At 67.6% G+C, this 20,964-nt stretch overlaps 3 protein-coding genes across 3 annotated transcripts; all 3 read right to left on the reverse strand.

Annotated features, from left to right (window-relative positions):
• PTGES3 (prostaglandin E synthase 3) lies at positions 1 to 9,689 on the reverse strand. The gene is given in 9 exon segments (XM_083814491.1): positions 1 to 897; positions 1,455 to 1,479; positions 1,858 to 1,920; positions 2,621 to 2,710; positions 2,900 to 2,998; positions 3,615 to 3,684; positions 3,846 to 3,959; positions 9,150 to 9,374; positions 9,376 to 9,689. Coding segments are annotated over 9 exon segments (1,005 nt in total). The 5' UTR covers positions 9,675 to 9,689; the 3' UTR covers positions 1 to 877.
• A 484-nt stretch (positions 9,690 to 10,173) lies between these two features.
• On the reverse strand, positions 10,174 to 17,693 carry NACA (nascent polypeptide associated complex subunit alpha). Its single transcript, XM_083814502.1, has 8 exons — positions 17,605 to 17,693; positions 17,144 to 17,215; positions 11,964 to 12,049; positions 11,792 to 11,869; positions 11,360 to 11,506; positions 11,133 to 11,261; positions 10,563 to 10,685; positions 10,174 to 10,303 (listed from the first exon to the last, which is right to left on the reverse strand). Exons 2-8 carry the CDS (start codon positions 17,211 to 17,213, stop codon positions 10,289 to 10,291), a joined length of 648 nt encoding a protein of 215 aa, XP_083670628.1. The 5' UTR covers positions 17,214 to 17,215; positions 17,605 to 17,693; the 3' UTR covers positions 10,174 to 10,288.
• Positions 17,694 to 17,896: 203 nt separating this feature from the next.
• On the reverse strand, positions 17,897 to 20,925 carry PRIM1 (DNA primase subunit 1). Its single transcript, XM_083814482.1, has 13 exons — positions 20,763 to 20,925; positions 20,452 to 20,609; positions 20,016 to 20,122; positions 19,833 to 19,906; positions 19,478 to 19,614; positions 19,354 to 19,412; positions 19,164 to 19,274; positions 18,981 to 19,071; positions 18,754 to 18,898; positions 18,613 to 18,682; positions 18,450 to 18,535; positions 18,269 to 18,367; positions 17,897 to 18,163 (listed from the first exon to the last, which is right to left on the reverse strand). The coding sequence occupies exons 1-13, from the start codon at positions 20,863 to 20,865 to the stop codon at positions 18,144 to 18,146; spliced, it is 1,260 nt and encodes a 419-aa protein (XP_083670608.1). The 5' UTR covers positions 20,866 to 20,925; the 3' UTR covers positions 17,897 to 18,143.
• Between the last annotated feature and the right edge of the window lie 39 nt (positions 20,926 to 20,964).

Consider the following 20,964-nt stretch of genomic DNA (forward strand, 5'->3'; position numbering starts at 1 on the left):
TGGAGTCTTCAACAGTTTATTAGAAAGAATGTAGACATTAAAAAAATCCCCGCTGCTCTGAACACAAACTGAGGTTGGTTTTTTTTGTTTGTTTTTTTTTCCTTTTTTCTTCCTTTTTCAGCCTTGTCACGAGCTGGTCAAATAAACTACCGTAAAAGATCCCGCTAGTGTCGAACACCTCCTCACACATCGCCACACCAACAGTGCAAATACGATTTGGTCTAAATGTACAGATGGACAAGCAACAACGCGCGGCCCCGCGCTCGGGGGGAAGCTGGAGCTGGGGCGCCGCTTTCAGCTGGGATACATCTGAACACGCAACTAGCGATTAAATACCAAACAAAGAGGATTTTGTTTCCTTTTTAATAAAAACATTAGTGGAACACACCTGAAGACACCACAGAGGTATTGCGCATCACCTGTTAAATTTTGTGACCCAATTAGCTAACGTTGGTTCAGCCAGTTTTTGTTCCAGGTACAAGCTTAATTTCGGATCTACCTGCAGGCCACAGAGGGGGGGGGAAATGCCAATTTACCACTTGACGTAAATTCAGAATTCTCCCGTTGTAATTACATCTGCTACGAGGCAAGGAGGCTCTGTAAACTTTATTGCAACTGTTCTGTATCGATTGCCTACACCTCAATTGGTTTTTTGGAAGTCTGGAAAACGGTTCATGCATAACATTATTGCCTCTCGTGGCTTAAGACTGCCCCGCACAATGGTACACACCTACCATCAGTGAAGCCATTTAAAATGGACTGAAAATGGGTTAAAGGATGCAATATCTCCCTTTAGGGCTATCAACTCAGGAATTCTTATCTCAATTATGAAATGTGATGAAGTTCTTTCCCCAAACCCTGAAGACAACAGTTTTTCTTACTCCAGATCTGGCATTTCTAGAGGGGAAAAAAAAGTAAGAGATTAGTTTGTTTTTTTTTTTTTCTTTAAAAACAAACAAACAAAAACCAAGCAGCTCCCAGGAGCCCTATTATATCACAAGAACACAAGCGAGAAGATACAGCCCTTGAACAAGACAGGCATAGGGCAGTTTCGGGTCTCTGACCTCACCGCTGCGGGCACTCTGAAGTGTGGAGCTGGTTCTCTGCACGTACGGTCTCCGTGCAGCCCCTGCTGTGTAAGTGCCCAACTTGCACGAACCAGGCCAGCATTGCGAGCGCTGAAGCTCCGTGTTGGTGATGGCTGCTGTTACAGCCAAAGCCTCATCAGGACTGCAGCAGTCTGGGAAGGTCAAACTAGTATTTCGCGCTGGCGTGCTAAGGCTTTCACTAGATTATATCGTCTCATGCTGCTGGAGCAAGGCACTGGCATTAGCTGGCAGCCCGGATTTAGCAGGACCGACAGGACGGCACATCTGCTGGCCCTGCACAGCTCCCTCAACTAGCAGCCCCCAGACCGTTGCACAGGTGCAGAAAAAACAAAAACGCCAACTTACTTTCATCATCACTGTCTGGTGAGTCCTGGAAAGAAAAAACACCATTAAGTGGAACAGACTGTGCTTGGAGGCACGTTCAAAGCTCAGTGTAGCAAGCACGCTGTCAGTAAGCGTATTTCAAGGAACTACAGGGCATGCTTTAGTTAAGCTTTACTAGTAAAAAACAGACCCGTAATAACCAATAATCTCTGCAGAGAAGTATGACGCCAAGCTGCCCAGGACACTGCAAGCTTCCATCCAGCTACTCGAGGGGATTTTGCCAGACTGCGCCACTTATCCGAAGTCTGGCAGTCTGTGCTATTGACAGCGCTGAGGTGGGGAACACAACTTTAACTTCAGCGCGTAGCAGTGAACGTGCAGCGCCCTTAGCCAGCCCCACACACGTTTACTGCAAAGTACTCACATCTTCTGCCCCATCTACTTCTGGTAGGTCTACGTCGTCATCTCCACCCATGTTGTTCATCATCTGGTCAAGAAAGATAATAGCCACGTTACACAGAGGGAAGCCAACTCCAATCAGTCGGTGAGCAGGGGAACACTAACGATCTATAAATAGCTTGAAGTTGCTACAAACCTCCACCTGCTGCTTTGACAAGTCTTGTTGCACCTAAGCAAAAATTACCAGGTGAAGAGGCAAAGAACTTTGAGCTGATTTAGCGCCGACACGTGCAATGGGACCATCATTTGTTTCGTATTTGGTAACGAGCACAAACTGACCATCGCACTGCAGCGCCAACAGCTCGCACAGCATGGGTTCGAGCAGCTGGAGTCTGGCTCCAGAGCTGAGGTGTTTTTTCCTGTCCTGGACACTCATTTGTGAGCACTGCGCTCTCTGCACCTGTACAGTCAACCTTCACGCTGCGCTTATTAGACAGCGCAGCACGGCTGCTACTCACGTACAACCAGCAACGCTCCACGACACCATAAATTATTGTTATAAATTAATTTTGCTCCAAGCAACATTGTTGCTTGGTGCCAGGTGGCACCAAGTGGGAAACCAAGAGCCGTGCCTCGGCTAACTGGCAGAGCTTGCCCCGAGAGCAATGGCCAAGGAAGCAGGAGGAAGAGCAGGCCAAGGAGTGTGACTCCCTGCAGCTGTCAGTCGCTGTTTGCCTACAGGCCACCCAAAAGGAAACCCAATCCTCCAGCTATTCATCTTCCTATACCTCGGAAAAGCGATCAAAATTGGACATGTCTTCATCTGAATCATCTTCCCAGTCTTTCCAGTTGTTGAAATCCACGCTGAGCCAGTTGAGCTGTACAGCAACACAAGAAGTTATTTAAGGACAAGCAAGAAATGAACTGTTACTACTCAGAGAGTCACTCAGAACTGCCATTCTGATCAGGAGCCATTAACTGCTACATAATTTAAACATGACCCAAAATAAAAATAAAATAGGGGAGACGTGAGCTACTGCTCTGCCCATCAGAGAGCCCAAACCCACCTTTGCCCTCTCTTTTGTTAGCCTTGGCCATGCCTGACCAGATTCTCCTTTTCGTAAACAACACAAGATAGATCTGTCTGTTCTTTTATGCTTTGATTCCTGGAAGAAGAGGGAGGGGGAAAAAAACCAAGCATCTGTTAGTATTAACAATCGCTAACATCACCACATACTCGTATTAGATTTGTTTCTCTTAAGCTATCAACTTATTCTTTGACCCAAAAATACGGTCCGCTCTTTAAGCTACGTCCAGCATCGCGACCAAGTTGTTCCTTGGACTGTAAGAACACGCTTAAACTCAGACACACGGGAGTGTCTTTGGGTGGCTGTAAGGTGATGCAGTATTTGTCAGAGTAACTCCCGTTATGAACAGACCTAAACAAATTCAAAAACCGACGGTACGCTTTTAGCCAGAACACCGCTGCGCATCCAGCTATCAAGAAGTGGAGCCAGGCGGAGTGGCACCAGCTCTGTTTGGGACTGCCTGAACATACCCGGGGCAGTTTTACAGCACCCCTTACTGCCCGCACACGGGGGACAGGGGGTGACAGCGAGTACCATCAGAACTGGAAGCCTTTAAGATGCCACCTGTCATGCAACAACTAACAAATCCCCCCCGAGCAGCACCCAGTTTGCTTCGGAAGGGTGGGAGGTGTGCATCAGAAGGAGCTGAGCGTTCCGGACACAGCAGTAAAAAGAGAATCCAGAGGATACTTACATTTGGATCAATATTATTAAAAAGGTCGATTTCATTTAAGTGTTTAAAGTTATCGCTTCCTCCAAGACAACTGTTAAGAGAAAAACACATCTTTAGCGGGAAATATCTTGTAGCACAAATATACTTCAATAACGGAACTTGCTACTTTAAGAAAAAAACCTAACCAGCAGCAGCACAGCTTTCGGGCATCCTTGTGCCTCGCAGCTTTGCGGAGGCGCAGGTTACGCTTACCTGAACGTAAGTTTGGATTTTTCAAAATTTACATTAACATCTTTACTGTCTTCAACGCAAAATTCAATAAAGACATAGTCCCTTCGGTCGTACCACTTCGCAGAAGCAGGCTGCCTGCAAACAGAGGGGCAGGAGAAATTCAAATTAGGGTTTGCATCTTTCTGCCAGCATTTAAAAGATTAAAGCCCCAGCCTTTTGCTGCCAGGTAAGCTCAGCTTTACCTAACCTTACGTTTCTCCTGATACACAGCCACAGAGCAGCTTGAGTTTTAGTGCACGTAGAGAACTTTAACTAAAGGAATTCCACCTGTTCTTAAAAGCGCTACGAGCTTACAATTAACAATCTTTTAAAAGTCGTTTAAGGCACAAAGGCTGGAGGGAAGACGGGACGTTCAGGAATTTTACCACGAACAAAACCCAGCCGAGATCAGCAGCGCTGTGAAGAAGGAAGAATCGCCGTTCTCACCCTCGCTACAGCGTCCTACCAACGCAGACTCGAGCGGCGAGCCGGCCGCATCCCTCGAGGGTCCCCCTTCTGGCTTCCCCCAGACATCAGGACGAGCCGCAGCCCGTCCACGGCCGCCGCACATTTGCCGTTCGGCAGCGACAACTCACCCGCCAGACAAGCGGCGACGCTCGAGCGCGGCCATTCCGGCCTCAGCCGCGGGCTCCCGCCGCCTCCCCTCCTTCCCCGGCCGCCGGAGCCCGGCCCCGAGCTCAACGCCCGCGTTCCGGGGCCGAGCGAGCGGCGCCCGGCGGGAGCTGCTGTTGCTAAGCCACGGGCGATGATCGCGGACGCTCTCGCGCCCCGGCCGTGTTCCAGAGCTGCGCGACCCAGGCTGGAATTTCGCAGCCGAGGCGCTGCCAAGCCAGGGCCGACGCTCGCGGCTCTGGACCGACGCTCGCTCACCTTGCGCTCACCGGGAGCGCTCCTGTCCCTGCGCGACCGAGCGTCGGCCCCTGCCCGCTGCGAGGCGGGGACGTTTGGGCTGCGAGCGCTGCAGCCCAGGAGCAGAATCACCTTTCCAGAACCTTCCAGGTGACATCGCTAAGCCTCCAGGACGGATTTTGACGCACCTGTTGTCAGCAGATCCGGCCCTCAGATACCGGGCTCACCCACGCTGTGCCAGGTCGGGTTAAGCTCGCGCCTCCCCCGGGACCAGCGGCGGCTCCGCTGCTCGCAGCGCGCCGCCCGCCGCCCTCCCAGCCGAAACCCTGCCTCGTGCGCTCGTCCTGAGCGGGGCACAAAGATGACGGGGGCCCAGCCGCCGCGATTTAGCCGCAGAAGGGGCACGGGCAGAAGGAACGCCAGGGGGAAGGGCTTTCAGCGAGAAAAGCAGACGCTGAAGCCCCCTCGGCCACCAAACTCGGGCACCAGTCACCCACCCAAGCGGCGCTCCTCGCCCCGCTGTTAAGGCGCGGCTGCTTTCATCCTGGCGGCTCCCCGCGCCTCCCAGCGAAACGCTCCTGCCTGCTCCCAGCTCCGCCTGGAGCCACGAGCCGCCACCGCCTGAGCCCAGCCAGGAACCGGGCCCTCAGAGCGGGGCAGCTCTGAGCGCAGCCCCCGCTTTCCAGCGAGCCACCGCCCCGCGGGGCGAGAACCTCTTCCCCCTTTAGCAGCACTTTTAAGCAATACTGCGGGAGGCATCTGTTTTTCCAGATAAAGGTCAGCAGCAGCAGCGGTTTCCTCACCACGGTATTAATTCCTTACTGGAGACAGATTTCCTCTTCTCCTGGGGAACGCAGGGCTCTCCGAGGAAGGGCGAGGCCGTGGCCGCCCCGCTCAGCTCCCCTCTGGCTGCTCTGCGCCGCCCCCCCCGTGCCCCCAGACCCAAACCGCCGCACCCGGGCGCCAGCGGAGGACGACTCCTGCTGCGCGGAACGGGGCACGTCGCTCAAACGCGCTGCCAGCAGAACAGAAACCGCAGTGTCCCTGCTAACGACGATGCCGGGGGCTTTTGTGCAGGGCATCAACACTTCCCGAGCGCTTCTCAGCGTCAGCGGAGACATCCCCGGCCTTCCCCGGGAAGCCGCGCGCGTTCCTCGGTCGTGTCGCTCCGGTTTGGCCGTGACCTTGGTTATCTCGCCAGGCTCAGGCGCGCCGAGGCACCCGCAGCGCTCACGCGGCTTCCAAACTCTGTACGAGCCGCCCCAGCGCCGAGGGAAGCTCGCGGGCATCGGAGCCACGCGAAGAGGGATGGGACCGGAGAGTTTTTCCCAGAACAGGAGCCCTGCTTCCGACAGCAGACTTCGGTCGCCTCCCGGGCGTCCGGCGCCTCCCGCCCTGACGGCGGTGACTGCATCACGGGCAGAACCGGTCAGCCGGGTCCGTTCGGCCGTTTCTCCTAGCCTCCCGCAGGGGGGTTACGTGGCAAGGTTTCGGTAGCGGGGGGCCACGGGGGCGGCTCCTGTGAGAAGGATCTAGAAGCTGCCCCACGTTTGGTAAGGGCCCCGCTGCCAACCAGAGCTGAGCCAATAAGCGATGTTGTTTTGCGCCTCTGGGAGAGCAGATTTAAGACAGGGAAAAGAAAAAAATAAAAAAAAAGCTGCGCCACACAGCAGCCGGGAGAGCGAGAGGAGCGAGGAACAGCCCTGCAGGCGCCAAGGTCAGTGAAGAAGGAGGGGGAGAGGTGCTCCAGGCGCCGGAGCAGAAGTCCCCTGCGGCGAGGACCACGGTGAAGCAGGCTGTCCCCACGGATGTCCCCACGGTGGGGCAGGGATCCACGCTGCAGCCCGCGGAGAGGAGCCCCCGCAGGAGCTGCCGCCTGTGGGGGACCCGCGTGCTCCTGGGGGACGGAGCCGTGTGGGAGCAGCTCTCGAGGAGCTGCTGCCTGCGGGCAGCCCCCGCAGGCTCAGCTCGGGCAGGACGGCGTCCGCGGGAGGGACCCCACGGGGAGCAGGGGCACAGAGGGACCGAGGAGCTGCGGAGACGAAGCGCCAGGGGCCGACCGCAGCCCCCGTTCCCCTGCACTGCTCGGGGGGAGGAGGTGCAAGGGGGCGGATGGGGGGAAAGCATTTTTGGTTTCTTTCCTTTGTTTCTCACTTCTCCAGCTTGTCAGGAATAGGCACTACATCTTCCGATCTCCCTACTCCGAGTCTGTTTTGCCCGTCCAATAATTGCTGAGCGATCTCCCCATCCTTACCTCAACCCCTGCGCCCTCTGCGTCGCATTTTCTCCCCCTTTCTCTTCGAGGAGGGGGAGTGAGAGCGCGACCGTGGTGGAACTCGGCTGCCCACCCGAGTAAAAGCCCCACGCCTCTCATCCTCTCCCTCAAACGGAGAACGGGAGCTCCCTCCGGCCGCCTGACGAGGTGCTTTCAATCCCGACTTCGCGCTCAGAACAGCGCAGGCCACGTGAGAGCTGCCACCAGAAGGGCTGGACGGGACGCGTCTCGCCCGGCTGATTTGCCTCGCTGCCTACACCCAGCTTCCCGGGAGGCAGCCGGCGAGGAGCACGCGTGCTCGGAGCCCTTTCGGAGAGGCGCTTCCCCCACGCCCACGCGGAACCCCGCTCTGTTTTCTCACCGGCACGGAGGACCGCCAGTCGGGCTTCCAGACAGACGCGTTCGCTACGCGGAGAGCCCCCCGCTTCCTCCTTCCCGCTCAGCTGCGCTGAGCGCCCGGGACCGGAATCCATCAATTTCCCCTTCCCTCCGCCTGCTGCCAACAGCGGCGGCTCAAGCGCGCAGCGCGGGGTCGGAGAGCGAGCCCCCGCGCCCCGCCAAGACCTGTCCGAACTACGCCTGCTGCCACCCGCAGGTTTTTGGGTACTTCCTGAAGAGCCGCAGCCACCGCGCACCTGTATTTAAGGTCTCCGCCGGCTGTCGCTTCCAGAGGACGCCACGATGACACCGTGGACTGTCGCTCTCTTCCCCGGGGCCCGGGCAGCTGCCCAGAGCCCCGGACCCCCTGTTCCCTTCCCAAGCCTGACGGCGGGCGCAGAAGCGGAGGTCCTCGCGTCCTGTACCCACGGGCCGAACCACAAGTCCCGCTGCTCGATGCCATTTGAGAAGGTTCCAGACCTGCCCGCGTGCTTTCCCTCGTCTGTTCCGCAGGCTGTGACCCGCTGGAGCTCAGCCTCCTTCCCCGGAGAGCACGCTGACAGCTCCTACAGCTGAGTGCATCGCCGAAGTTGCATGCCCAACAAGATTTTCACCCCCCAAACAGGATTACCAGAGAAGCCGTTTAGGTCTACAGGCGGCGGCAAGAATTTTGGTCTATGTAACTGGTTTTGCTTTCATTTTCATACCCCAGCACGGGTGTTGCTTTTTTTTCTTTTTAAAAAAAAAAAAAAGCAACGGTTTCAGGATGACACATTCTGCAAACGCTATGCGAAGAACCCCGGCTTCGTTACGTTCTCCTCGCTTTCAGTCACGTTACGGAGAAGCGGCCCCCGACTCGGAGTTTCGGAAGGGCTGCGGAGACGGGGATGCCTCCCCAGCGGCGAGGCGGCAAAAAGCTCACGTGGGCTGCTCCTGGGGCGGCCGACGCTCCCTGCGGTGCTCCGGGCAGAGGGAAAACGGCTCGGACGGGCGCCGCCGGCCCCATCGCGGATCCCCCTGCAGAGTCCTCGGGAAACGCAGGCGCAGTTTCAGGGAAATTCGGCCCGCCGCCGGGAGCCGGGCGGGCGGCGCGCCTCTTCCCCGCCGCTTTCGTTTCGCTCTCCGAGCCCCGGCCACGCCGCGCTGCTCGGCTCCTCCACCGGCTCCTGGCGCTGCTCGGGGCTCCCCCCGCGAACGGCGGGCACCGGTGCCGGGGCACGGAGGCGGCCTCGCGGCGTTACGAGGCCACCGGACCGGGAACGGGACCGGCCGAGGCGCTCCGGAGCGTCGGATCCCGCCCGGGGCCGGTGCCCCGCTACCCCCGGGGGCCTCTCCCGCGGTGCTCGCTTTAACGGCGGAAGGGGAAACCGCGCGGGCGGCTCCCCTCCGCCGCCTCTCCGCCGCTCACCGGGCTGAGCGCCGCCGCGCCCCGGGGAACCCCGCGCGTTCCGCCACCCGCCGGCCCCGCTCGGCCCCCCCGGCGCCGGCCCCGGCTCCACCCCGGCCCGCGGCCCCCCCCGGGCGGCTCCGCCCCGGCCCCATTCATCGCCCGCCGCCGGTGCCCGGGCCCCGAGGAGCGCGGCGGGCAGCTCCCGGCCGCCCCACGGCGCCTCCGGCGGGCGGCAGCGCGGCGGGCCCGGCCCGGGGCCACGCGGCGGGGCCGGGCCAAGGTCACGGCGCGGAGCCGCCGCCCCCCCCCTCCCCCCTCCCGCCGCTACCGGCGGGGCCGCGGCCTCCTCCCGTCGCCCTCCCGCGGGCCTCACATGGCGAATGGCGGCGGCGGCGGCGGCTCCGGCTGACGCTCCTCGGAGGCGGGGGGGAGGACCCGGCGGCGGGCTACCGGGGCGGCTCCGGGCCTGGAGGCGGCGGCAGCGACGGGGCGGGAACGGGACCGGGACCGGGGTCGGGGCCGGTCGGGGCTCGGCGGCTCCGCTGCGGGCTCGGGGCTCGGCGCGGCCTCGCTCCCACAATGCCCCGCGCGCTCCGGCGGCGGCGGCGCCCAGCGCTGGTGACGCAGCAAAAACCCCGCCGCGCCGCCTCCCGCCGCTGCGCATGCGCGCCGCCCGCCCGCCGCCGGCCTCCCCCCTTCCCCGCGCAGGCGCCGCCCGCGCCCCGCCCCTCGCCGCGCGCGCGGGCTCCCGCTCCCTCCTCCCTTCTAGCAGCTTCTCGAGGCGCAGGCGCGCTGCGCACCGCCCGCCCCAGAAAGGGGGCGGGGCCGGCGGTTGCCCGGGGTGACGGAGGGGCGGGGGGGCGGTTGCTGTGGAAACGGGGAGGTCGGCGGTTGCCATGGCGACCGGGGAGGCCTGGGCCTGGGCCTTAGGCCTAGGCCCGGCGGGGCCCCGCGGCCTCCCCCCGGTGCCGGGCTCGCCGCGCAGCCGCCGGTTCTGCCCCCGCCGTTAACTCGCTGCTCCCCTGCCCGGCCCCGGGCCTCCCGCTGAGGCGCAGGGGGCAGGAGGGCCGTGGAAGGCCCCCAACCAGCTCCCCGCCGAGCAAGCGCCCCGTGCCTCCTGCCCCGCTCCCCTCGCGAGGTCCCCCCCGAGCGCTGCCCACCGGGAGGCCACTACGGGACCCCCGGGGTCTCCCCCGGCCCCGCTCCCCTCACGGCCTCCCCCTGAGGCTCCGGGCCGGGTGTGAGGAAGGAAGCGGGGAGCGGGCAGGCGCTGTTCCATCCCGGCAGGACGCGCTGGGGTATCGGGGCCGGGATCTCCCCGAGAGGAAGGCTCCACCCTGGGGCCTCCGCCACCGGGGAAGGGACGGCAGCAAGGCCGAACCAGAGGGGGAAAAGCGTTTCACCAACAATAAGCCACAACTTTTATTAATGGATAGAAATAGTACAAATTTTAAATTTAGTTTCATTTTACTTTTCTCTGAAACACCAAAAAAGGCTCCTCCCTCCTGATGGCTACATCGTCAACTCCTGCGGAGAGAGAGACGAGTCAGGAGCCAGCTTCCAGCGGCCCCACGGCCCGCAGCCCCGCGTGCCCCGGCCACGCGCAGGGACCCGGTCCCGGCCAGCCCCACGCCCCCTGCCCCGCCCCGCACAACCCCAAGCCCTCGCTCTGCTCGCACCCGCAGGCAATGCCGCGCCGCACGCGCCTCTCCCGCGCAGGGAGTCCCGCTTCCAACCCCGCTCCCTCGCCGGCCCCCCAGATTTCCGGGCCGCCGCCGCCACTCACCATTATAGCATTTACAATATCGTTACTGTTGTTCTTCAGCGCACGGACTGCCTTCGCCCGGGACACGTTCGCCTGAGACATGACCAGCTCAATGTCTTTCACCTCGACACCGGTTTCGTCGACCTGAGGAGACAGAGCCCAGGGCTGACTGCAGCCAAACGCAGAGGTTGCTCCGCGCCCGGCGGAGGAAAATGGGATCATGTGGATCAGGGTCACTCCCGCTCAGGCCCCAGGAAGCTTTGGGGCAGGCCCCAGCCCTGCGGACGCTCCTCTGGCAGGGAGTGGGACCAGGACCTCCGGGGTAAGCCCCCGCACCTCCTTTTGCCGCCGAGGCGAGGGAAAGGAAAGAAAACCTTGCGTCTGAACACCGCCTCTGGAGGCGGCCGGGCAGGAGGCTCAGGCGGGAGCGGCAGGTAAGGAGCCTGCAAACCCAGTCCCTGCCTCCGGAGCTCCCCGGGGCGCCTCCGGGCCAGCGCGCGCTGCTTGGCCCCCGCAGCGAGACGGCCGCAGGCAGGGGACGGCCGGGGAAGCGCCCGGCCCCGCCACAGGGCTACGGCGGGGAAGGCTCACCTCCTCTTCCTCGCTCTCCTCCTGCACAGTGGGGGTCTGCGTGTTCTCCTGGATGTTCGAGACAGCTTCTCCCTGCACTTTGAACTTCTCGGCGGCTGCCAGCTGGGCCTGCTGGGACAGGTCTTCGATCTGCAGGAGGGAAGGAGCGTGAGCGAGGCCTGCCCGCCGCACCCCGGGGCGCGCCCCAGCACCGTGCAGCTCGGCAGCCGGCCACGCGGCCAGCCCACCTTCGCTTCGCCGAAGACTATGTAGGTGTCCGACGCCGGGCTCTTGTACACGTCTGGCTTTGTGATGACGAAGAGGATGTTCTTGGATTTCCGGATGGTGACCCTGGTGACCCCTGTGACCTGGCGAAGGCCCAGCTTCGACATCGCCTGAAAAGCGAGCGAGGAAGGGAATGAGGCCAGGAGTTCCGGAGGCAGCCCAGCCGCAAGGACTGGGCCTGTGCTCAGGGACGTCCTCCAGCCTCGGGGCCTAACGAGGGTGGAAAATCACGCAAAGCTCTCCTGCCGCCGAGGCGGGGCAGGGGGAGAGGGGCCGCTGTCCCCAACGGGCTCGCGAGGCGAGCACCCGAACACCCGGGGACACCGCGCCCGACCCTGAGCCGAGCCCGGGCCGTTCGCTGCGGCCAGCTCTGGCCCACCCGCCGCCCGCCTCACCTTCCGTGCTTTCTTTTCGCTCCGGCTCTGTTTTGCTTTGCTAACGGGTTCTTCGTCTATTTCAGCTGCTGCCGCGAGCTGCGGGGAGAGCAAACGAGAGGGAGCGGTGACAACCCCGCGGCGGCGCTGGGGGCTCTGCCCCGGCCGGGTACGCGTCCCTCCTCCTCCCTACCTGCGCCTGCTGTGTCGTGGCCTGCGTGGAGTCTTGCTCTTCGAGCTCTGGGACGGATTCATCGCTGTCAGACTCTGTTCCGGACCCTACCGAAAGAGACGCGTCGGCTCCTCGGCTCAGACCCCCGCCCGGAGCAGCAGGCGGGCCCGGGGACACGAGGACCCGCGCTGCCTCGGCGTGAACTCCGCTGCCAGGCGCTGGCGCAGCCACAAGTTCCACCCCCGTCGCATTTCAGGCAGCGGGGCTGGGGAATCCCTGGCGGGAGGCGCCCTCCCTGCAACCTCAGCGGGACAGCACCGGGCACGAGCTGCCTCCTCCCGGCACTCACCGCACAAAAACTCCCCAGGAGCAGCCAAAAAACCCGCGCCAGGGCCGTGCCCGGGCAGGTTGGGCTCCGCGGGGCTCCCGGAGCAGCGCGGGCGCCCAGAGGCTCAGCGCGACACCGAGGCCCCAGGCTCGAGGGCGAGCGCCCGGCAGCAGCACCCCTCGCGCCTCCTCGGGCCTGCCGGGAGCCGCCAACGCAGCGAGCGAACGAGACCCGGCTCGCCACGTGCTCGCGGCTGCCGCGCCTTTCTGAGCCCTTCCTGACGGGGGGGACTTGGGGTGACCTCGGGGTTTCCCCACCACGGAAGCGTTTTGGGGTCTGTGCCCGTCCCAAAGGCCGCCAGGTGCCCGGGCAGCCCCGGGGGCCATCAGCTCGCGATTCCCTCGTGAAACCGTGGCGCGGATTTTTTTTTGCCAGCAACGTGGCGGTGCCCAGAGCAGAACCGCGCGCCTCCAGCCCGCGGGGCAGGCTGAGCACCACACTCTCATGCAGCCGTTACCTGAGTTCCGTCCTGTTTCCTTCTCGGGGAAGGGTCTCCGCATCCCCGGCCACGCTGAGCCCGCGGCAAAGCCCTGCGCAGGCTCCCGGGGGCACCCAGGGACCGCCAGGCCCTGCCCTGCCCCGGCCCCACTCGGCGGGTGGGAAACCACAGCACACGGCAGACGCAAGCGCGCGGCTCTCCCCGCGGGTTCGAGCGTGAAGCCAGCTCAGGCAGCAGCCGCGACGCCCGCGCGCGGGCCACCCCGTGCTCCGTGCCCCACGCCACGCCGTTAGTGCCGCGGGACGGGGGCGGCAGCGCCCCGCGGGCAGGCCGGGCTCGCTCCCGCCTCCGCCGCCCGCGCCGCGGGGGTGCCGGGGGGGTCGGGAATGGGGGTTAGTATCCGGTGGGCAGCCCGTGACACTCCATGCACACGGCAAACGGGGGCGGCCGGTACCCTTGTCGTTCCTCAGCGCGGGCGCCTTGGCTGCGGGGGCCGGGGGGGCCGCAGCGGGGGCCCCGGCGGCGGCTCGGGGGGAGAGGTCCACCAGGATGGGCTGCAGCGGCGGCTCGGCAGCGGGCGCCTCGGGGGGGAGCAGGGGGGGCAGGTCGTCGTCGTCCTCCACGGCAGCGCTGGCGGGCGCGGGGGCTTTCGGGGGGGCTTTGGCCGGGGCAGGGGGGCGCGGGGCAGGCTTGCCGGCCTTAGCCGGGGGGGGCTGCTTCTTGGCGGGGGCGGCGGTCGGCACGGGGGAGACGGGGGGGACGAGGCCGCCCCCCGGCGCGGCGGTGGGGGGGGGGTTGGCTTCTGGGTTTGGGGGCGCAGGGGCGGCGCGGTCGGCCGCAGGCTTTGGGGGGGCACCAGAAGCAGGAGGCGGAGCGCCAGGAGCCGGGCCGGCAGGAGCTGCTTTGGCTGCCGGGGGGGCGGGGGGGGCTGCGGGGGGGGCTGCGGGGCTCTTGGGAAGCGCTTTGGCTGCAGGAGCTGGCGCAGCAGGGGCAGAGGGAGCAGCGGGGGCAGCGGCTGGGCCCTTGGGGGGCTTCTTGGCCGCAGGGGGGGCGGCCGGAGCCGGGGCAGCCGCAGGAGCCGGGGCACCGGGGGCAGCTGGGGCAGCGGCCGGGCCCTTGGGGGGCTTTTTGGCTGCAGGGGGGGCGGCCGGAGTGGGGGCAGCAGGGGCAGAGGGGGCGGGAGCAGCGCTCTTGGGGGGACTTTTAGCTGCCGGGGGAGCAGGGGCAGCGAGCGGGCTCTCGGGAGCCGCTTCGGCCGCTGGGGGGGCAGCCGGAGCCGGGGGAGCTGCGGGAGCTGGGGCAGCGGCGGGGCCCTTTGGGGGATTTTTGGCCGCGGGGGGGGCGGCTGGAGCAGCCCCTGGTGGTGCGACAGGAGAGGGGGTGGCAGAGGGGGCATGGGCTGGGCCCTCGGGAGCCGCGGGGGCTGCAGCGGGGGCGGCCGGAGCTGGCGGGGCCGCAGGAGGCAGCGCGGCAGCAGGGGGGGGGCTCGAGGGAGGAGGTTTGGGGGCAGCAGGGGCTGGGGGGGCAGCAGGGGCTGGGGGGGCAGCAGGGGCCGGGGGGGCAGCAGGGGCCGGGGGGGCATTCGGAGGGCTCAGAGGAGCTGGGGGGGCCGCAGGGGGGGCCGCAGGGGGGGCCGCAGGCGCTGCCAGCACGGGCACGGCCGGTGGGAAGCCGGCAGGAGCAGCGGGCGCAGCGGCCCCCGGAGCTGCCGGCGGTGCTGGGGGGGGCGCGGCGGCGGCTGGGGGGGGTTGGGGCAGGGCGGCAGCACCGGGAGCAGCCCCGGGGTCGGGGCTCCCGGGAGGTGCCGGGGCTGCGGGGGCTGCCGGGGCAGGGCCCCCAGGCCGGGTCCCGGCCCCAGCGGGAGCGGCCGGGGGCAGCGGAGGGACGGGGGCCGCGGGCAGCGAGCCCTGGGGGGCCGCAGGGGGGCTGCCGGGGGCCGCCCCGGGGGGGGGCAGCGGGGCCAGCGCCAGGGGGGCTGCCAGGAAGACGGGGGGGCGCGGGGGGGCAGTGGCCAGGGGAGGCTGGGGGGCGGCGGGAGGCAGCGGCACCGCCGGGGCCAGGAAGGGGCAGACGGGGGGAGCGCCCGGGCTCTGGGTACAAACCGGGGGGGGCCCCACGGGACGGGGAGGGGTCGGGGCGAGAGCAGCCGGGGCCGCCCCAGGGCTGTGGGGAGGGGCGGGGGCAGGAGGGGGGCGAGGGGCCGAGGCCACGGAGGTTCCTGCGGGGCTGGGGGGGGCAGCAGGGGGGCCGAGAGCCGCGGGGGGACGGCCGGGGCTCAGCGGGGAAGGCCCCGCAGCGGGGCCGGCGGCGGGGGCCGGCGGCGGGGGGAGGCCCGGGGACACGGGGCCGGGCGGGACGGCGGCGGCGGGCCCTGGGGAGCCCGGGGCCGGAGGGGGGGAATTGAGGGGAAGGGGCAGGGCCGGGGCAGGGAGCTGGGGGGGCGCGGAGGAGACGGGAAACGCCGCGGCAGGGACCACGGCGGGGGAGAGGGGGGCCGGGGCCGGCTCCCCGGGGGCAGCCGGGGCGGCGGGGCCGGAGGCCGGAGGCAGAGGTGGGGAAGGAGCAGCGTGGAGAAGAGCTGGGGGAGAGAAACAAAGCGCACCCGTGAGAAGGGGGCGGCCGCGGGGCCGGGCCCGGCGGGACCCCGTGGGGGGCGGGGACGGGGAGCGGGACCCGCCGGCAGCCCCCGCTCGGCCCCGGCCCCGGCCCTCGGTGCGGCAACGTCCGAGCGAGCGCGCTGCGTGCCCGGCCGCTCCGGGGGCGCTCCCCCCGCCGCCCCGCGCCCCGCACGTGGGGGCTCCTTCGGGGCCGGGGCACGGCGGTGGCAGCGGGGGAACGCCCCGGCACCGGTCAGCGCGCCGCTCGCACGGGGCGGCACCGGGCACCGGCTGCGGCAGGAGGAGCAGCAACGGGGCTGCGGGAGCTGAGCGGGGAGAAGGCTGGGGGGCTGAGGCAGGGCCCCCCCAGCTCAGACAGGCCCTGACAGCGCCCCAGGCCCCTGCCCCGCACCCCGCAGGCAGGGCGGAGCTGGGCGGCGCTGCTCTGCCGGTGAGACCAGGTGAGACCGAGACCAGGTGAGACCGGCGGCACCGGTCGGGGGAGCGGAACCGGCCCCGCAGGCGGCCGGGCCCCCGCCAGGCTGAGGATTTGGCAGCTCCCCGGCCCGGCCCGGCTCACGCAGCCCCAAATTCCACCCCCCCTCCCCCAAGGCGCTGCCTCTCGCCACGACCGGGCGAAAGGAGCCGCACAACCCAGCGGTTCCCCAGTTACCACCAGGGCCGCTCAGGGGCCCCAGTCCTCACCCCCCCACCCCCCCAGCAGCGGCAGCACCCCCAGGGAAGGCTCCCGGCATCCCCCCCCCCCCCGTGCGCGGGGACCCCTCTGCTCCCCGAGAACCACAGCCCAGGCGCTTCTGCCCCCCCCTGCCCCCAGGCACAGGGCCGGGCGCTTCTCCCCCGGGGAGGCACACGCCGGGGGGGGGGGCAGCGAGCAGGGCAGCACCCCGCCAGGAGGCTCAGCACCACCCCCAGCTCTGCTCCTTCTCCGTCCCCCCCCCATTAAGGGGCCCCGCAGAGCAGCCGGGCCCCCCCCGCGGGTCTCCCGGTGAGCCCAAGGCCTCCCACGGCAGGACGGAGGCCGCCGCCCCCCTCCTGTGTCGCTGCCCGGGGACGTGCTCGTGGCCGCCGTCCCCCAGCCTCGCTGCGCCCCGCGAGGCCAGGACCCGCCAGGAGGAGACGGGGCCGGAGAAGCCCCGAGGGACGCGAGCCCCCGGGGAGCTCGGTGCCCCCCCCCCGGCACCGCGGCCACCCCTCGAGCCCGCTCCCGGCATCGGGAGGCGGCGACGGAGGCTTCCTGCCAGCACCCCCGGGCCCCGCAGCACGCCGCGGCTTCCCTCCCGACCCCCAGATCCCCCACGCCCGGGGGCAGGGCCCCCTCTGCCCCTCGGTCCCCCGGGGCTGGGGCACACTGGTACGCAGCGCAGCCCCGGGACGGCCCCGGGACGGCCCCGCGGCGTCCTGCCGTGACGGGGCCCCCAGCGAGGGGACCCCCGCTGCCCCCGCGAGCGTTTCCCCTCTCGTCGTGCAAATCCCCCCCAAAAGCCTCGAGCGTGGCTGACCCAACGCCTCCCCGGGCCGCCGCCGAAAGCCTCCCGTCCGTACGGGACCGAGGCCGCCCGGTGCCGTGGCGCACACCGGGTTCCCTCGGGGTCCCGACCCCAAAACCCCTCCGGGAAGCCCCGGCTGGGGGCAGGCAGCGCCCACAGCCACCGGGACAGCCCCCCCGCTCCTGTCCCGGGGCTGACACCCGGCGGCTCCCTGCTTCCTCCCGGGGTGTCCCGGTCCTTCCGGCCCCGGCCGCCCCCGCCGCGCTCACCTGTCTCAGCCTGCGGCTGCGGCAGCTCCTGCTCCGTGGCCGGGACGGTTTCTGTAGCTTCACCAGGCATTGCTGCACCCACCGAGGAAAGCAAAACGGCACCGGGCTCGCGGCCGCACCGGGAGCCGCCCGGGGGTGCCGCCGGGAGCTCGCCCTGCCCGCACCACCGGCGCTCGGCCCCCCACCGGGAGCCCCCGGGCCCCTCCCGGTACCGACGGCTCCGCTCCGCCGCCCCCCCAGGTCCCTCCCTGCCCCCTCCGGTCCCCTCCGCTTCCCCCCGGTCCGCCCCGAACCCCTCCGGTCCCCCCCCGGTCGCCCCCGGTCCCGCCTCCCCCGTCCCCGCCGCCTCCCGGGTGCTCCCGGCGGCCTCGACCCCGCCGCCACCGCCCTCCCGCACCCTCCCCCCCGGCCCCGGTGCCCCGCTGCGGCGGATGGCGGCGGATGCCGGCGGCGGCGCTCACCGTGCGGGGAGCGGGGCCCAAGATGGCGGCGGAAAGAGACCGAGCGGCTGGCGGCGCGACTTCCGGAAGGGCCGAGCGCTTCCGGGGCACGGGGCAGCGCCCCCCTCCCCGCTCGCCCCCAGGGCTGTGCACAAAGGTTCCGGGGCACGGACGGTCCGGGGGGAGGGGACAGGGCCCCGGGGGGGTCCTGGGGGGGTCCCGGGGGGGTCCTGGGGGGCCCCACCCCGGCCCCAGGCTCCGTCCCGCCCCAGCCCCGCGGTGGTAGGACGGCCCAGGGAGGTAGGCACGCGGGTGACCAGAAATTTTTAATGGAAAACAGGGTAGAAAAGGTTCAAAAAATACAAAAGGCAAAAATAGGGTAAAAAAAAGGTACAAAAAATACAAAAGGCACAAGCAGCGGCCGTCGGAAGGGAGCTGGGGAGATCGGCCGGGGGGCGTCAGGGCCCTGCCCCACGGCACCGGGCCCCCACGGGCGGCAGGCAGGTCCCTCGGTGGCCCCACAGCAAGGACGGGGGCTGCCGCCGCGCTCCCCAGCAGCGTTAGAAATCTCCTTGCAGGTCTGGGAAGGGGAGAAACGAGGAGTTTTACAGGAAAAGAGCAGCGCCCCAGAGCCACGGGGCCCCTCCGGGTCCCCAGGCTGGCTGCTTCTCCTCCCGCCGCTTACCGCTTCGCCGGAGCTGCTCCCCCCTCCGGGCGCGCTCCATCTCCTCCAGGAACTGCTCGAAGACCCGCACGTACGGCGCCAGGCTCGTCCTCTTGTAGTCTGCAGGAGCAGAGGGGGCTGAGCGGGAGAAGCCCACCGGTGGGGTGGAGACCCCCCGCGCCCCGGCCGCGGCCCCGCTCACCCCGCACGCGCCGCTTCGGCTCCGTCTCTCCGCCGTCCTCCTGCTCCCCGTCATCGCCGGCCGCGTCCAGCTCGTGGCACAGGGAGCTGCGGGTGACAGCGGGACGTGGCAGGGGCTGCCGGCAGAGCCAGGACCCCCCTGGGGACCCCCTCTGCTGGCCCACCTGATGGTGGGGACGGCAAATGGGTCGAACTGGTCCAGCCTCTGCAGATCCAGCGGCACCGAGATGCGGCCTGCGAGAAAGGGGAGTCGCTGCCGGAGGTGGCCAGCCCCACGTCCCGGCCCCGCAGGCGGCCAGACTGACCTGTTTTGGGGTGGACGCTGAAGGGGCTCTTCAGCAGGTGCCCGACGCCTTTGCTGACGTTGATATCGAGGCGCGGGAAGCAGTACTGCAGCATGATCTCCCAGTCCGCGTAGCACGGTGCGCTCTTCCCGGTGTTCGGTGTCCGCTGCGGGGACGGGGGATCAGGGGGCAGCCTCGGGGGCTGCAGCACCCACCCCTCACCCCTCGGCAGCCCCACGGGAGCTCACCCGCGTCCGCTCCATCTTGCCCTTCAGCAGCTCCCAGCGCTGCACCGAGTCCCGCTTCTTGGGGAAGTCGCTCTGCAGCGGCTCGCGGTGCTGTGCCCGGCGGTTAAGGCTGATCACGGTCACCGCCAGCCCCGCTCCCCTGCGCGGACCCTCCCCTGGACCCGAGCCGCTGCAGGAAGGATATCCTCCGGGACGAGGGCCAGCACCTTGTCCCAGCGCTCCGGGCTGCCCAGGATGTCCTGGCCCACCAGCGCGTACTCCTCGAAGTACTTCTCCACCACGTTCACCGACCACCTGCAGAGGAGGAGTGGGGAGAGGCTCAGCGCCCCGTGGCCGGCGGCCGCGGGGGCCAGGCAGGCGCGTCCCCACCGACCTGATGAACGGGTGGATGGGCTCCGAGAGGTTCACTTTCTTCACGGTCTCTGCTCCACCCTGGGGGGACAGCGGTGCTCAGCCCCGGCAAGGCGGGCAGGGCTGCCCGGTCCCCACGCACCCACCTTCACCAGCGTCAGGTACTCCACGGCGGCCGCACGCAGCGCCGGGGACCATTTCCGCACCGCGTCGTCGCACACCCAGCAGTGGACGCCCCTCCGGCCCGAGTACACCCACAGGCGGTGCTTCATGCCCAGGTCCTCTGCGGGGGGAACAGCCGGGCTGCGGGAGCCTGCTGGCACGGGCAGCGCTGCAGACCCGCCGGGAGAACCCTCTGGGCGTCAGCACGTCCTCTGCTCAAGCCCCAGCCCCGCAGCAGCTCCCCCAGGCCCCTCTTCAGGGCAGCGCTGCGAGGGGCAGCAGCGTCTGGATGCGTCCCCGGTGCACGACAGGGGCTGCGCGGGTCCCGGGATCCCTCACCCACGAGCGCGCGGTCAATGACGCGAACAGCGATGGTCATCAGGGTCCAGCACTTGGAGCAGATCTCGGCCGAGCTGGGGGCAGAGCGCAGCGGGTCAGGCGGGCGCTGCGGCCGTGCCGTGCCCCTCCCCAACTATTCCACCTTGTTGGGGCCAGGGCCATGCTGCGAACGCCCCCGGTAACCTGCAGCACGTCCGGACGTCGTCGTAGTCCGTCATGTCGATGTCGAAGACCAGCTCCTTCTCCATGGGCTGGAAGGCCCCCAGGTGCACCGTGTTGTGCTGGCTGGGCTGCGGGGCACGACTTGCTCAGCCCCGGCGGGGGGCACGGGGGGGCCGGCGTCCTCCCGCAGCCCCCGGCCGGTGGGAGCGGGATTTGGGGGTGTTTAAGGAGAGCTTGGACGTGGTGCTTGGGGACGTGGTGCTTGGGGACGTGGTGCTTGGGGACGTGGTGCTTGGGGACGTGGTGCTTGGGGACGTGGTGCTTGGGGACGTGGTGCTTGGGGACGTGGTTTAGCGGGTGACGGTGGTGGCAGGGGACGGTTGGACCGGATGATCCTGGGGGGGCTTTTCCAACCCTAACGATTCTGGTTTGGGGTTTTTAGGGTTCTGCGACTCACCCGGTGGGAGTAGACGGCCCCGATGTCGATCTTGTAGGGGTTTATCTTCTGCAGCTCCCGCTCCAGCTCCTGGGGGCTGCCGAAGGACTGGAAGCGCACGTAGATGTCGTCCCGCAGCGTGAAGGAGAACTCCCGCAGCTGGAAGTAGTTCTTCGCCGCTGGGGGGGGGGGGGGGCACGGATAGGGCTGGGGGGGGGCCCGGCACGGACCGGCACGGGGCCCCCCCCCCGCCCCCCCCGCCCCGTTCCCGCCGCCCCCCCCGGGCCCAGCCCCGCCGCCCCCGCCCCGCCCGGCCCCCCCCCGCCGCTCACCGCCGCCGTAACCGAGCCAGCGGCCGTAGGCGCCGTGCGGGAAGAGCCGCCGGTAGAAGACCGGGAGCAGCTCGGGCAGCGCCGCCGGCTCGAACCGCGCCATGGCGGCAGGCGGCGGGAAGCGGCGGCGCCGCCTGAGCCCGGGGGCCGCCGGGAGCTGGGGGGCGGCACCGCCCGGCACGGCCTGGCCCGGCCCGGCCCG

Source organism: Anser anser, assembly GCF_964211835.1.
Source record: "Anser anser genome assembly, chromosome: 30".
Classification (NCBI taxonomy): Eukaryota; Metazoa; Chordata; class Aves; order Anseriformes; family Anatidae; genus Anser; species Anser anser.